At 38.3% G+C, this 17,580-nt stretch overlaps 1 protein-coding gene across 5 annotated transcripts in view; it reads left to right on the plus strand.

Moving 5' to 3' along the window:
- The first annotated feature begins 2,057 nt into the window (after positions 1-2,057).
- Positions 2,058-17,580, plus strand: part of Btla (B and T lymphocyte associated) — a 37,682-nt gene continuing 22,159 nt past the window's right edge. For 2 of the 5 annotated variants that reach the window (XR_004116761.1, XM_031363996.1), the window contains exons 1-2: positions 2,065-2,716; positions 16,188-16,508. Coding sequence is in view for 4 of the 5 variants with exons in the window: in XM_031363996.1 (XP_031219856.1) it covers positions 2,608-2,716; positions 16,188-16,508 (430 nt within the window). In the remaining variant the exon portion in view is untranslated. Of the gene's footprint in view, positions 2,717-16,187; positions 16,509-17,580 lie in introns of all 5 variants that reach the window. The other 3 variants (XM_031363995.1, XM_031363994.1, XM_031363993.1) reach the window with 3 other exon arrangements.

A 17,580-nucleotide genomic window follows, 5' to 3' on the forward strand; every position in this document is an offset into this window, starting at 1 on the left:
TGGTTTGTAAGGGATTAAAAAGAAATCAAGACTAAGGAGTCTTTGATTCTGTCTAGCATTGTTGTATTTAAGTTTGTGATTGCTGCTCTTCTAATCACCTAGAGAAAATGTTACAGAAAATAAAGTTGCTTTGTGATTCATGAAAGTAACAGAGTCAGCAAGTGAGTGAAACAATTTGCTATGCAAGTAGTTCTTGGATTTTTGTGAGGATAATTTGCATTTTCCCAAATTCTATTTTGCTTTTTGTCATGCAACATAAGACTGGTAGTGGACTTGTGTTTTTAAAACTGTTCCTAGCATACAAAGAAAGCATTTCTAAGAATGCAATAAACTCCTTAAATTTGTGCATTGATATGGAAATTACAAGTTTCAGATTAAACAGTACATGATCATAATGGGATGGTTCGAGATTAAAAAAAAAAACTAGCTACTGGATAAGTTATAAACACAAAGCAAGACAGACTTATCACTGAGCAATGCAGTTTTGAATCTGGCTTCTTTCAATTCTTCAGTAGACTAAAGACAGAAGTGAGATTCTGAGTCAAAGTCTTGGCCAACAGCACTTGCAACTGTGCAGGATAAATAGCCATATATACTGATAAAATACCAGAATGGACAGCACTTAAAATTCATTAGATGTTTTATAAGATTGTTCTAAATGTCATCTATTTAGTATGGATTCCTTTATATCAAAAGAAAATCCTGAGGCTGGGAAGATGGCTCTGTCAGAAAAGGCCCTCCTGTGCAAGCCTGAGAGCCTGAGTTCAGATTCCCAGCAGCCACATAAGAGGCCAGTTATGGCAGTACCTAGGGGTGAATGACAGGTGATTCCTGGAGCTCATTGCCAGTTCCCCTAGCCAAATGGATGAGCTCCTGGTTCACTGAGAGACCCTGTCTAAAAAAAAAAAGTAAGGGGTAGACTCATTGAGAAAGAGGTCTGCCCCTGCACACATCCAGCAGAAAGCACCCAGCATGTTCATACACCTACACAAACATTTACATACACCTACACACACCAAAAGAAGAAAGAAGAAGAGGAAAAGGAGGGGAGGGGGAAGAGGAAGGAGAAGAGGAAAAGGAGAAGAGGAGGAAGAGGAGGAGGAGGAGGAGAGAAGAAGGAGGAAGAGGAGGGAAAGGGGTGAAGGAAAAGGAAGAGGAGGGGGAGGGGGAGGAGGAGAGAAGAAAACTACCACCAGAGAACTATGCAGGTCTGAAGTTGCCAGAGTTTACTTGTGGTTTGGATAATATCTCAAGCTTTAGTATGGGTGATTCACGGCTTTTCTTCGAAACCTCTCAGGCCATTTTAGAGGTACATTGAGCCTTTCTTCAACTGCCAACATGAAGTTTGCATCCCATTCTGAGCAGGGAAGGGGAGTAAGTTGTATAAAATGCACCACAAGCAGGGTGCCTCTTTGGTTCAGCAGTGTAGATTCTAGGAGCACTGCAGACTGCCAGGGGTATGCCAGCACTGATTGGCTGAGTACCTTAAATCCTGGAGCAGCATTCATTCATGTTGGTATTCCAGTCACTGTGACTTATCTGAATGAATATGCGATAACTACACTCACTGGAGTTTGGCCTTGGAAGGGTATCATCAACCTCTGAGGGAAAGATTTCTCAATTTCATTCAATGAGGAAACATGCACAGGTGCCATCTCTTCATTTGGAATTTCCAAGTTCCTGTTGTTATAAGTCAGTGATTAAATGTGGGCTGCGTGCCCACAGCCCCTTAGCAACCCTGAGCTATCCAATTTTGAACTTTTTCCATTTCTTACTTTACTGCTTCATCTAGACAATAACCACATAAAGCATACGGAAAATGAACGTTTTCTTTAATTGGTATTCAAGATATCATTTTGCTTAGAACTTTAATATTTAGGAAGATCATGTGGCCAGTACTAACAGTGAGCGAGTATTCCATTGAAAGGCATCTACAGACTGAAGGAGGAGGCCCTTCCTTCTTCTGTTGATGAGATGTACCCTGTCAGTCATTTTCTCCATAACGTCAGATAAGTCTTCATTGGTTTCATGACAAGAAACATTCTCGTCTTACTGTGCCATTATGGGAGCATGGGGGGAGGGTTGTAAGATACATTACACTGATGAAGTATCATAATCACAAGCTATGAAAAGGGGAAATGTATGCTTACTATAGGTACTTTTAGTATGTATTTCCTGGCCCTGATTTGATCAGAATCAACTGCAACAATTTAGCTTTCTTTCTTCCTTCCTTCCTTTCTTTCTTTCTTTCTTTCTTTCTTTTTTTTAAGTTTAATTGTTCACTTTTAGAAAAACCTCAAGGTTACGCAAGAACGGTGGCAGAGCGGAAGCAAGGAGCCAGCTGCTTTGCACATCCGAGGGCTTGAAAGAGAACAGCAGACTGCATCAGAAACAAAATCGCAGCAGGGCCTCTTGCTCTCACAAATCCTTCAGGGTACTCTGTCCTCTCCCACCAAGTATACTGATTTTATTTTATTTTAATTAATTTATTTATTTTGGCCTAAGATGCTGCTAGGATGAATAACATGATCCAGCTCTGAAGATCTCTAGGGAGGAAGAGGAAGCCTTCTGCTTGAGGAGTTTCCCCTTACCTGACTCGTGTTGGGAATGAAGACACTGCCTGCCATGCTGGGGACTCCTAGGTTATTTAGGGAATTCTTCATCCTCCATCTGGGCCTCTGGAGCATCCTTTGTAAGGAACCTACTAAGAGGATCGGTAAGGGACCTACTAAGAAAGCTAGTTTTCTTCCTCAGGGCTCCTGTCAGTGATAGTTTTCCCTGTTGAGCTTGCTCTGCGGAGAGGGATGTTCACGTCCAGGGTGTAGCTCAGAGTGGTGAGTTCCTTTTGCTTCTTGAAAATGCTACAGGATGTAAGTGAAGTTAGGACATGCCTACAGAGCAAAAACTGATCCAGGGCTTGAGCTAACTTTCCTAAAACCGGGTTCTGATTATAAGTGAAGAGATTTGAGCAGATGTTATGAATACTAAAGTACTGATTTGTCACTATTACAAAAATCTCCGTGGCTGTCATGATAATGGGAAAGACATGTTATGTTCTTGGTAGACAGACGTCGGCAGGATGCTGTGGTGCTTACTGGGGTGGGAAAGCTGCTGGATACTTGTGTTTATAGTTGTGGCCATGGTTACTCTTAAATAATGTTCAATCTAAGTACAATCCCTCCGTCTTTTTGTGGGGTCATGTTCAGTTTTGCTGGACAGGATGATTCGTAAATGGTTGCCAACTGAACATAGGAAACAATTCTCCATAGTTCATGATGACACTGCCTATAATGCTTGGGACTCCTGCATCATTTATGGAACTTTTTCTGGCTCGTCCCAGCAAAGCCTTTATGTTAGCCAAACTTGCCATCTCTTCTTTATCCTGAAGGTTCTTGCTACTTTGTACCTGGACAAGAACCAAGCACTGTAGAGGGGAAAGGCCTGTGAATGATTAGCAGAAGTTTCTGATTGCTCAGTCGATGCTAGGCTCTAACACATTTTAAGACATTATCTTCCACCATAACACATGTAGCAACTGGGCACATTCGTGTCGAATTGAAAAACATAACCACTGAGGTCCTGTGGAATGTCATCTTGAAATCTAGAACTGTGAAGTTTAGGATTCAGCTCTGGCGTCAGGAGACCACCTCAGTCGTCCGAGCCCTTGTTGATTATCACCCATCCCTGAGAGACGAGTGGAGTCAAATAGCAAATGGGATCTATTTAATTCTAAGGGGTCTCTTGTAGACTGGACTCTGCAACAAAGGAAATGTCTTTCATTTTACATCACAATTGGGGTGGTAGTCCACATTACATTCTTCTACCCAGTGTGCTATAATCTAGTATTTATGCACAGAAACTTGGCTATCAGATGGGATTATTTACTCTCTTTGCCACTTACGTTATGAGCTCAGTTAGGTTTCTTTTCCTTTCTTAGTTTTCCTTTCTTCATTTAAAAATATTTAATTATAATTAATAGTTGGCCTTTTGTTACACCTATAGTGCCTAGCTATGAAAGCTTCATAAATGTTAATGGTGATCTTTGCTAATAGTTTTTTTCCTCAGTACCTCTGACAAAATCCAATTAAATGAGAATTTAGGTTTAAAATTAACACCTTAAATAGCTATAGCTTTAAACTTTTTTATTTCATCTTTTCAAAATCATCAAATACTATAGGTATTTATGAAGGAAGATTATAATACAGACATACATTGTAGAATGTTTAAATCAATTGAACTAACCTGCCTATGACCTCACATACTTATTATTTTAAATTTGCCAGGTCTTGATTTTAAAAATAATTAGCTGTAGTCACTGTGTTGTAACTAAAATTTTTTATGTATGTCTAGCTCTCACTTCATGCTCTGTTATTAATGTCTCACTAATACTTGCTTCATATAATTAATATTTTGTTTGAAATTTGTATCCCCAAATATAATAAATCAGTATATAGAGAAAATCAAATGGAAAGATTTAGATAAACATAGGCCAGGTGCCTCATTCAGCAGTTTTTATGGTAGATTACAATGTTACTCATATTAAATTACTAACATAGGCTGGGTGTTGATAGGATAGCTCAGTGGGTAGAGGTGCTTGCTGCCAAATCTGATAACTTTTGTTTAATCCCTAGAACCCACATGGTAGAGGGAGAAAACCAAACCCTGAATCCTGAAAGTTATTCTCTAATCCCTGTACATGTGTTATCCCCCTCCCCTGACACACACACACTCCAGTACACATGCACACACACATGTAATAAAATATATTTTAAAAGAATGTAGGTTGAGAAAGGAACATTTGGTGAATTTTGGAAGGGTGGTTCAGTGATGGAGCACTCACTTAACATACATAAGGGCTTAGACTATCCTCAGCGCCCTGCTGTCCCCGCCCTTCAAAAGAAGAATGTAAAAAGTAATCTTTTTGTAAAAATTTATTCTTCTGGACAGAACTGATAGTGGATACATTTCTTAAAATTATACTAATGACATAAACAGCCTTTATATCCTGAAGAAGTCCTATGACTTTCAATAACTATGGAATTCTTTACAACACTATATTTTCAACTTACTTGAGGATGGTTTAAAAATATTTCCCATGGAAAAAAATATTTCCCATGGTTATAGGTAATATGAAATGCTCAGGAGGTGTGCTTTTGTGTTTCTCAAGAATGGGAAAATACAGAGAAAATTCCCCCCAGTTTCAAGAACGTCATTTCTCTCCTGGTTGAAGCAGAGTGTAAATCACCGCCCCTCAGGACGCCTGAAAGACAAATATCAGGTTGAGCTGGTAGGGCGCGTTAACATTTTTTTGCCTTTTCCCTAATTGCCATGTTCATCTCATTAACAACCTGGAGTTCACATCCATCACAAATAGACCATGGTTCCAAAGTCATCTGCAGGAGAAACTGAGGCATTCAGCTTTGAGCTGGATGGTGGTGGCTCATTTCATTTTCATTTATAATACTAGAAAAGGAAAGTGAACACTGGGGAACAATTGGTAGTTTTTTTTAACCACAGAAATAGAGTCAAGCATATCTGGGGCTTGAGATCCAGTGAAGCTCAGTGCGCCATCTCTGTTGCAGGCTGTACTGGGGATGTGAGACAATGTGTTGAAGGGAAGTGAAAGTGGACTTCCCTGCACCTTTCTGACTTAACTCTTACTGAGCATCACAAGAAAACACCATTTGACACTTGGGAAAACTCATGCTATGAGTTTGTGATAGAATATGAGAGCTGCTCACCAGTTCTACTGCAACAGCTGTTAAGGTTGGCTTTCCTTCCTGAAAGCTTTGTGATCAAGGTAGAGGACCTAGCATCTATGGAAGTCAAGACCCACCTGTCACAGGTAGTCAGTATTCCCCTGACCAGAAGTATTCTACAGCATATCAGTATGAATCATCATTCCTTGGAGTCACTAAACTGTTCAAAACCTTTTGTTATTCACTGGAGATATTTATATATTATCTACCAAACTAACAGACAGAACCTCCCGCTTGGCACATATAATGGACAAGGAATTCCACGAAGTGGGATACCCATGAAGCCTCTGACCTAAGGGGCAAAGGCAATGAACAGTAGAGTAGAAGCATAAGGAGACAGCTGTCCACCTAGTAGACACATAATGAAGTATCAAGAGCCAACTTTAAAACAGCCAAAGACAAAGCCTAGTTTGTAGTTTTTGCCTATGTTAATCAAGCCTTGTTGATCAGTGTAATCTTATAACATTTTTATTTATATAAAGGAATAACAACTTTATACAGCATGTCCCCTTTCTATCTATTAATTGTTTGCCTGTCACACACCCCATTCATTACATACTACTGTTAATTTCATGAACGCAATTATGACTAATTATTCAGAACAGAGGTACTTGGAGAAAACCTTTGAATCTCTGTTTGTCCCTGACACTCAGTGGCTTTTTAGCTTTTAACAATTATTTATGTGTCAGTTTTATAAGTCTATATTATTGTAAAAATAGCAATACCTGGTATTTATTGTTGCTCAGTATAATCTGGGTGTAGTGATAAGAACTTTTTCTTCATATTCTCATTCACAATAAGTCTTTGGGTCACAGTCTGTGCCTTGGAGTAAGCAGTGGATCTGGGTTTAAATTCTAGTTCCAAATCTTTCTTCTAATACATGGTGACCCACGGCAGGTGGTTTATTTGTTCTCAAATTCAATTTACTCAATTTAAATAAAAAGACAGTATAGTAAGCGCCTTATAAAATCATTGTGGTGATATATTGAAACAATATGTGCATGGTTTCTTAATTAGGATCAGTCAACTTATAAATTGTCAAATTTTACAATGGTGCAAAAGTGATAGGAATTCAGTAGAAGATACACTTCAAAATTTTGATATTTTCCAGGATAACAACATATGCTATGATAGTCTTTTGCAATGCTGTAGCCCTACTCAACTGTGCAAACGCTAAGATAAACAACCAACACTGTCCAGTATACTATGTTGCAAGTATTTTAAAAATTTTGGTTAACTTTGAAATAGACTTGGTTTATTTTGACATACTGTAGGCTAATTTATTTTGAATATGTTTAAGGCAGGATAGGTTAATATATGGTGCTTGATAGCCTTAGGTTTACTAAATGCAATTTATTTTTTAATTTTTTCATTTTTGGTCTTTTGAGACAGAGTTTCTCTGTATATCCCTGGCTGTCCTGGAACTCACTCTGTAGACCAGGCTGGCCTTGAACTCAGAAATCCACTTGCCTCTGCCTCCCAAGTGCTGGGATTACAGGCAAGTGCCACCACTATCTGGCTTACTAAATGCAATTTGACTTAAAATATTCTTCTTTAAATCATGATGGGTTCATCAGGATGTGATTTTACATAAACCAAAGATCACTTGTATATATGATGTCCTAAAATGCTTAGCACATAGTAAGAACTTAAGAATTATTAATCATCTCTCCATTTGCCTGCTTTTGTGCTAGGCCTGGGAGGTGTGTATGGCACTTTGCTAAGGGAGATTTAGTGGCCTTGTGGGTAACTAGTTATGAATAAGTTAGATGAGGTTCTGGAATTATCTGCCAAACATGGCTTAAAATGTATTTTTGCTCCCTGGATGACCTCTCAAGATCTGTGAGACAATGTGTTGAAGGGAAGTGAAAGTGGACTTCCTCTGACCTAATTCCACTTTAAGTATCTCTAGGAGAGAAAATACCATAGTATTTTAAACCAAAAAAAGGTTCAAAATTATTGGTAAAAATAAGGGCTGTCTGGTTTAATGTCTCTGATATTCATATACAACTAAATTTAAGAGGTAATCTTTAAATTCTCTTCCAAATGTCATAGGAACTATAAGAAATTCTGGACCTGGAAGAAACCATGTTTAAAAGAAAAGAATAATCATATGAGATAAAATTTAAATGTTTCATATATGACTATAAAGATATATATGCTTTAAGTGGAAAAATAATAAGTGATTATGAAAATCCAATTTTCTTCTTTTGTGGTCTCTGTGGTGCTTTAAGTGGTGTTGTATGAAGTCACACCATGTGCCTCCCATGGAGTTCATTCTTTCCAGGTCTGTATGACAGCAGGCTCAGCTTTCACTGAATTCTTTATCCTTGACGCCAAGACACAAGGTTGCTTTCAACAGTGATTCTTTTACAATTACAGTTTTGATTTACACACACACACACACACACACACACACACACACACACACACACACACACACAATTATTCTCTAGGTGTTCTTAGAATTTCTGGGAATATTTGACTTATGGGATAGGCTTATTTACCATAAAGTAATATATTAACCAAAACTGCAAAACATTAAATGAGTTGTTTCTGAATCCAATGCAGACAGGACAGTCTCAAGTTACTGTGTTTCTAATTTTGTCACTGCTACAGCTAGTTTATGATAAAAAGGTGATAGAAAGATGATTATTTGATTTTTCTGATCTAGTGCCTGTCCTGATGTCCTGGTATTGTTAATGTGCAGTCACAAGGCTGCTCGTGGACTAGTCTGGGTTGCCTGTAGGCGGCTAACTCAAAGGATTTCTACACGCCATTTTACTAGAGAAGAATGCAGCTCTTCTTCTTCCTCAGTGAGTGTAATCTCTGCACTTCACTATTCCTACCCTTGAAAGTGAACAGACTATATTATTGAATGTTATCTAGAGACCATCTCCTCTCTCTTGATTATGAAGACTTTTCTACATTTGTAGCTTCTCCAGCATGTTTCTGAAGCATTCCTTTGTTGTTTATGTGTCACAATATCTTGTGAAAGAAGTTAAAGAGATTGATTCCGGCTAGTCTAATGAAAGTATTAATATGTCATGATAACAATTTTATTTTTCTAAAATAGTTTACATTTCTATGTCCATCTCTAGCATTGTAACTCAAATTAATCTTTATTCATTTTTTTTCATTGATTTCACTCAATGAAACCACAATTGAAGTTTCTATTTGTAAGAATGTTTCAGTAGAGGTTAGTGACTTTCATTTCGGATTTGCTTTACAATAAAAAGTATAATCAAGGCAATATAGTTGGAGTAATAATAGAATAGCATAAGGTATTTTTGTTTGGTTGGTTAGTTGCTTGGTTTTTCAAGACAGGATTTTTTTGTACAGCCCTGGCTTTCCTGGAACTCACTCTGTAGACCAAGCTGGCCTCAAACTCAGAAATCTGCTAGCCTTTGCCTCCCAAGTGCTAGGATTAAAGGTATGAACCACCCCTGCCCAGCTCAGGTATTTTTAAGGAGTGCAGATGGTATTAACTGTAATGACAAGAGGACTAGATTTCTCTAGGAGTGGGGTTGGGCTCAGATTCCTCTTTCATGAAATCTTTCTTGAGCAACTTAACCAGAGGTGTTTTCCCCATCTTGAGGATCTGAAAGATAGGAGATTATGTCATGTCTAAGGTTAATTGTAAAATTCTGTAATAAACCATCACATTCTTACATAATCATAGGCAGTGAGATGTCTACATCTTTAGTTGGACAGTAAGAAGGTACACTATCCATACTATCTATTATTGATGATCAGCATGTATTAGAAGTTCTGAGCAATGTCTATGCTAAAGCATGCCCCACCAGAATATTTGTGGTTTAAGTTCTAACTAGTTAATATGTTATTACTGAGTTTTTATAATACATATGTAATTTATAAATTAATAAGTTTGTAATATTTATCCTCTGCAGAAATTTTACTTTACATGAAAGTTAACTCGTAGACCTGCCTAGACAGGAGAGCTGGCCTTGAGCACATACGACTTCAACTTCATGTGCTCACTTTGAGCATGTATTATAGTGCTCAGAATCACTAGAGTTTGATTTTGGCCAGTGTCCCCACATTGTCTGTGATAACACATATTCCTAAAATGTTTTTGTTTGTTGACTTTATTTTAATATTTCTGGTCATTTAATTGTTTGTTTCCTATTGTGATTTCTGAAAGTCTATTTTTCTCATGGAGACAGCAGTTGTTCAAAATAATGCAGCCAGACTTCACATTTGCTACGCTTACCTGGTTATGAATCTGTATATACAGTTCATATAGAATAGAACACACAAATAACTTTGGGAGCCTTTTAAGGAGATCTCTATTTCTAAAGGCTCGCAAAGAGATATACTGACATATGAAATCCTAGGGGTGGTAGCTATTTCTTTTTGTTTTAGTATACATGTCTTTATTTTTTAACATTAAAATTTCCCTATCAGATATGAATGTTTGAGGAAAGCAGCAGGAAAAGTAATACCAAGGACAGAGTGAGTAGGAGTTGGCAGATAAGTCAGAGGTAAAAACAGTTGTGATTATGCCCTCTTCAGATAATGTTTTCTTGAAAAACACTGCAGTCAAGAATAGTTGAATGCATCTTGAGTGTCACAGAGTTGACTGGCATATTTTGAGGCAGGTACAAAGGAATTGTTGATGTGCTTGTCAGATAGGAAATTAGCACTATGGCATCTGACTCACTAACATCAGTTATAGTATTTGAGGATAATAAGAAAAACCCCACTTTATTTTCCCATAGAGGGATTAATCTTGATTTCTAATTCCATAAAAGCATTCATCTTCTATGAATTTTAACATTCAAGAAAAAATTTTGTGCCAGCTAATGTGATAGTCAGTCACCCTTATCCCGTGGAAAAGAATAGAAGCCACCATATTTCCATCATCCCATTCCTGAGCAGTGACATAGTCAGGGCCAGTCACTGCCTCTTTCCTGCATGTAATTCATGAGCTCCTCTCAAGTGTGTAGTTACAAATACTAAACATGAGCAGTATGTTCACCTGTGCTATTAGCATGAAGTAGCAGTTCTCTGGCTGAGAGGGAGGGTAATCCATCACAATACAGTCAGAGAAACTGAGAGTCAAGATTAAATGTCTATTCCAAGTAGACACACTGCAGTGCCATTGGAAATGGCTATGTTAAGTAAATGTTTCCATTTTTCATCAGTTTCATGACTTTTGTATGTCTACCCAAGCTGGACATCACATTTTTTTTCCTCTGTAGATAGAAAAAGTTTCAGTGTCCCCCAATTGTACTTTTCCTGTTCATTCTGAATTTAACCAAAGATCTCTGTCACTTCCAGAAAACCGCAACCCTGCCGTGCATCTGTTCCCTGAACTGCTGTGAGGCTCTTGACCCTTTGCCTGTTCACTTCCTCAGACTCCAGGACCTCACCTGTCTCTGAGGGTCAAGGGTGGTTCACCCACCACAGGGCAGCTCAGCCTCCAGTAAAGCATCCCAGCAGCCCATGCCAACTGCTTTGTACTCGGGGACCATGTTAGTCTGCCATCGTAGTACATGTTTCTTTTCTGTATGAAGGCAAATTCCACGAAGGTAGACTTCATCCTCCATCCCTATAGCCTCTGACAATGAGTATACAAGACTCCACTCTACCTTGCTTTCAAGCTCAGATACATTTGAAGGGGAACAGAGTAGTACACAGTAGATTCATTTAGAAAAAAGCACTTCTCGTTCCATAATTGTTTCATGAATTGAGCAGTAAACTCACTGAGGACGATAGGTATTGGTCCACAACCACCTTGTTGTTCAAATGTACTCATAAAAATGAAAAAGGATATGAGCTGGCTGAGATCTCATAACCTGAGAGGGGAACAGACTTTGGAGACAGAGTTTCACTTGGCCTTTCCACCCTTGGCTTCCTGCTTTTTTGCCATAAATTTGACCACATCAGGTTTGTATTGTCAGGTGCTTCCTTTTGGTCAGCAGCCTTAACCTTTCTCTTAAGTTTTTGAAACCCCCACCCTTGTAACTTACCTTTTAACTTGCTTTCATGTTTACTCTAGAAAATCTGAGGCAACTCAACTATGAAGTCTTAAAGTGAAGTTGTTTGAGAATTCAATATCGTTCTAAATAAGTCAATAATCAGAAATGCTAAAAGTTCTCTGCAGGCTCCTAGTCTCCACATGACTCCTGAAAATTCAATCAAATTCCAGCTATTCTATGCGAGAGTTGATGAGATCTGGGCAAAAGTTACAGTGAGGATTTATTAAGTGTTAGGAAGTATTTAAAATAAGACCCTGAGCATTCTTCATTTTTAATGGAAGCTTTGACTGTTATCTCATTTAGGCATCATTATAGCCCATAATTCCATAAATCTCTTCAGGAAAAGTACTGGAGGGTGGAAGTTAGTGAGGAAGCAGAATAGGTTTGTTGGCATGAAAAGAATAGTCCAAAAGCAAGAAAAAGCCAGGCGTGGTGGCAAATGCCTTTAATCCCAGCACTAAGCAGCAGAGGCAGCTGGATCTCTGAGTTTGAGGTCAGCCTGGTCTATATAGTGAATTCCAGGATGACCAGAGCTACACACCAAAACAACAACAAAAGAAACCAAGAAAGAATCTCTTAAAGGTGGAGGGAAAAAAAGTGAAAATACTTTAAGACCCTGTGCTTAGCCTTATCTTTAATATAAAAAGAAAAGGATGAGAGTGGCACAAAGTACTTAATAAAAAGGAATCTTCACTCGGGCTGCTTATTTTGCGTCATCAGCTGAGGGACTCCAATCCAGTAATTTCTAGATGGATGCCTTACACATACAAGTTAAATGAGATTACTGATGCCCAGGGGCTTCTAACGCTGTTATGAGCATGCCTTTTCCTCTAGTCCTTTTATGGGTGGATCTCTAAAGGAACAATGCAGTCCTTCGGTGTGAGATTGAACTCTTACAGATGACTGAATCCTGAGCAGCGGAACCTTCAGCCCTTGAAGCCAGTCTCTGTTTTGAAGTAACAATGCTGGTAGAATCTTTTGTAGATCAAATTGCATACTTGTTTGTTTCAAGAAAGGGATGTAATTAAACATAATTTTAAGTTTTATAATTTTTTTGTTTTTCATATAACACAGTTATAGGTTAATTATCAAATAATAATGAAATTTTAAGAGCTATGTATAAAGTTAGGTAAAGTTGGCATCTTACATTGTCCATCTTTTCTTCTTAAAGAAAATCTGCTTTTCTTTTTTTGTTTTGAAGATATAAAGCTATTTTTTATTTAAAAATTTTTTCATACATTTTCTTTCTGAGAGGAATTAGGGTAGTGAAAAGTACAGTCAATATATATTATATTTAAAAAAAAAACTACTTCCCCCGTAGTTTGAACTCCATAATCATTTCTTCCTCCTCTTTTTATGGGGATAAGTAAATAAAAATGTAATTAAAAGTCAAAAAGTCAAAGACTAAAACTCTGAGTGAAGTTCCATGGGTTCATGGAGAAAAACCTGTTTTTCATGTGTGTTGGCTTCAGGTTTATTTTATGTGTTGATGTTACAAGGTAAAAGATAATAAGTTAATGGTAAGAATAATTCTTAAGTTAATGATAGTAAAACTTATTCAATGACATAGAAAATTTAAATTGCATTTTAATGCTATATGTTGTTTTTTGTTTGTATTTGTTTTTGCTTGTTTGTTTTGTATTTTTTTTTAAGACAGTGTCTTGTCGTATATCACAAGTTGGCCTGGAAATTGCCATGTGATACAGGCTGTCTTAAAATGAGCAATAATCCTTCTGCTCCAGCCTCTTAAGTTCTAGTACTATCCATATGAACAACTACCTCTAGCTTGTGCACTGTTTTTATAAACTGTTGGCAGTCGCCAACTCAAGGTTTGTAAGTCATTAGGATGCACGTTTCCAACTGTTGGCAGTCGCCAACTCAAGGTTTGTAAGTCATTAGGATGCACGTCTCCAGGAGAAAAGCTTGCTTCACCTACACAAAGGGAGGTTTATTTCCAAAATATCTGTCTGGGTTGCAGACATTTCTGAAGAGGTCAGGTGCTGTTTCTCCTTCTGATTTGTAAAGTATACAAACATAGACTGTCATCAAAGCATGTCCTACCTTGTAAAAGTTATCCTGATTATGTCCTGAGGATGGTTATCCTCAGACAGAGTCATAGAAAAGACTGCAGGACAGTGTTAAGGCCATCACCAAGAGAATGCTTATTATATATATATACTATCATATCTTCTGAAAAGAATACTTTCTTTTTTTTATAAATGAAAGTACACTGTAGCTGTTTTCAGACACACCAGAAGAGGGCATCCCATCTCATCACAGATGGTTGTGAGGCACCATGTGGTTGCTGAGATTTGAATTCAGGACCTCCAGAAGTGCAGCTGGTGCTCTTAATCACTGAGCCAACTCTCCAGCTCTCACTCTGGCCAAGCTCACTGTTGCTGTCTTCAGACACCCCAGAAGAGGACATCAGATCTCATTATGGATGGTTGTGAGCCACCATGTGGTTGCTGGAATTTGAACTTGGGGCCTTAGGATGAACAGTTAGTGCTGTTAATCACTGAGCCATCTCTCCAGCCCCCCATAATGATACTTTCACTCTGCCCTTTCCAATTTGTATTCCGTTGATCTCCTTCAGTTGTCTTATTGCTCTTGCTGAAACTTTAAGTACTAGATTGAATAGACATGGAGAGAGTGGAGCAGCCTTGTCTTGTTCCTGATTTTAATGGGATGCTTTACATTTCTCCCCCTTTAATTTGATGTTGGCTATAGGCTTTCTGTAAGTTGCCAGGCAAAGCTTCCAGTGGTGAGACTGGCACACAACCCACCCACAAAACCTTCGACCTATAATTTGGCCTGTCTGCAAGATGTGCTAGGGCAACATCAAAATTTAAAGGAGTTCTGAGATTAGCCTAACTTGAGGAGTGAGTTAACCGTACCATGAGAGGGAGCCCATCCTGGATGGCCAAGAACTGGAGGCTAAATAACCCAGAAACTTAGGGTAGAATAATGAGCCATCCCCCCGCTTCAAAAAAATGAGTAAAGTGATTCCTAATGATATCTGCTATTCTGATCAGTGCCTAGCCCAGTTACCAAGGGAGAGGCTTCCTCCAGCAGCTGATAGGAGTAGATGCAAGGACCCACAGTTCAACACTTGGCAGAGCTTAGGGAGCCCCCTAGAAGAAGGGGAGGAACAATGACTGACAGAATCAACTAAGCAGGGCTCACAGAGAATGAGCAGGAAACCACCAGGCCTGCCTGGGGGTCTGTGCTAGGTCCTCTGCATATATGTTATGATTGTTTAGCTCAGGAATTTTTGTTGGGCTACTGACACTGCAAGTGAGGGTGTCTCTGGGGCCCCTTTTGTCCTATGGAGTTGCCTCATTCAGCCTTGATATAAGGATTTGTTCCTAGTCTTATTGTATCTTGCTATGGATATTTGGTTGATGTCTCTGGGAGGTCTGCTCCTTTCTGAAGGGAACAGGAGGAGGAGTGAATCTGGGGGAGAGGTAGAGGTGGTAGAAGGAGTGTAGGGAGGGAAAACTGTGGTTGGGATATATGAGAGAAGAATAAAGGAAAAAAATACACAATCAATTCCAAATAAAACAAAGCTAAAAAAGAAAAAGAAAGGAAGGAAGAAAGAAAGAAAGGAAGGAAGAGAGAAAGAAAAGAAAGACACAGGAAGAAAATTACTAATACCAAGTATTATAAAAATAATCCCTATTTCATTTAGTGGACTATAGGAATGCTGGTATTAGAAAACTAGCTAACCAGTGTAGGGGAATGCCAGGGCCAGTAAGCAGGAGAGGGTGGGAGGAAAAGGGGTTTGTTTTTGTTTTTCTTTTCTTTTCTTTATTTTTTTCAGAGGGGAACCTGGGAAAGAAGATATTGTATGACCTGTAAATAAAGAAAACATCTAATAAAAAAAGAAGTAATACAAACAAAACAATGCTAGTAAATTACCTAGTAACAGCCTCGTTATGAGCTTAAGGTCTCAATTTTCCTAATTATTATTATATAATTATGGATATTCTCTTTAGCATTTCAGCCTCATCTGTCAAACAGAACTTATGATATTATATTTTTGGAAAGCATGAAATTATTTGTTTGTTTGTTTGAGGCAGTGTTTCTCTGTGTCCTAGTTTTCCCTGGCTGTCCTAGAATGCACTCTGTAGACCAGGCTGGCCTAATAATGAACTCAGAGATCTTCCAGATCTGCTTCCAGGGTGCTGGGATTAAAGGCATGCCACTATCACCCAGTAAAATAATTTATTTTTAAGGCAAGCATTTATTACATGCCAGCTATGTACCACACTGGGATACTGAAGGTAAAGTATAGTAAAAGAAGAAAATTGGAGCAAATTATGGAATTATGCATGAGAAAATTTCAGTGGAAATTATTGCAGCGATATCTATGGCCCTTCAAAGAGTGAACACTGATTCCAGTTTTGCTTTTGTGTTTTAGATGAAGACTGTCAAGTGCAAGTTAAGATTAAGAGAAATTCTGAATTCTCTGCCTGGACAGGAGAGTTATTTAAAATCGAATGTCCTGTGACATACTGTGTTCATAGACCTAATGTGACTTGGTGTAAGCACAATGGAACAATCTGTGTACCCCTTGAGCTTGGCCCTCAGCTACACACTAGCTGGCAAGAAAATCAACCTGTTCCAGTTTTCATTCTCCATTTTGAACCAATACATCTCAGTGATGACGGGTTGTATAGTTGTTCTACAAACTTGAATTCTGAAGTTATTAATAGCCATGCAGTAACCATCCATGTGACAGGTAAGTGATCTACCCCAGAGCATCTATAGCTTTTTGCCTTTATCAAGTTTCTGTGAAATAGACAATTCAGACTTTAGGTGCTTCAGTTAGAAGTTGGAACACTTGTGTCACATCTACAGTCTACCACATCTCCCAGATCAGCAAGTCATAAGCACATAAAATAGGGGACAGGACTGTGAGGTCAAGAATAATAGAGGAAAAATGGTGGAAGTCACTGGTCTCTTGGGAAACAGGTTTACCTGTATAACTTTGGCTGTCCTGGAACTCACTTTGTAGACCAGGCTGGCCTTGAATGTTGTACGTCTTTTTCCGTCCAGCGAAAATAAGGGGGCAACAATGAGCTCTTCTCCATGAAGTTTAATCAGGAACCTTCATTTTTACTTCTTCTCTAGCTAGCTTCTTTTATATTCTTCTATATCTTCTTCTTACATCTTACTTCTATATCTACTTACTTCTATCCTTATTCTTATTTCCTACTTACTCCTATTCCCTACATCTTACTTACTATTCTTATTCTTACATCTTACTTCTATCCTTACATCTTACTTGCTCCTATTCTTACATACATCTTACTTTTATATCTACATACTTACTCCTATCTATACATACTTACTCACTATCCTATATCTTACTTCTATCTATATACTTACTCCTATCTATTACATCTTACTTACTCTCCTTACATACATCTTACTTCTATATCTACATACTTACTCCTATCTATACATACTTACTCACTATCATCCCAGCCCCAAGCCCTTGTGGGTTAAATACTTTCCCTGGTCCCAATCAGCATCAGCTACGTGGCAAAGCGTAATAGGCTGCGGGAAAACCATGCCAGCTTACATTACAAACTAAAGGCACTCAGCTTTTCCAACTAAGGCTTGTTTGTCTCAATGCTCTCTGCTCTGGCCGGAGACCAGGTGTTCAATATATATATATATATATATATATATATATATATATATATATGTATATGTATATGTTTATATATGTAGGGTAGCAGCTGCGGCTCCCCACACTTGAATTCACAGAGATTATCTACTGCTGCCTCCTGAGTGCTTGAATTAAA

Source organism: Mastomys coucha, unplaced genomic scaffold (genome assembly GCF_008632895.1).
Source record: "Mastomys coucha isolate ucsf_1 unplaced genomic scaffold, UCSF_Mcou_1 pScaffold12, whole genome shotgun sequence".
NCBI classification, from domain to species: Eukaryota; Metazoa; Chordata; class Mammalia; order Rodentia; family Muridae; genus Mastomys; species Mastomys coucha.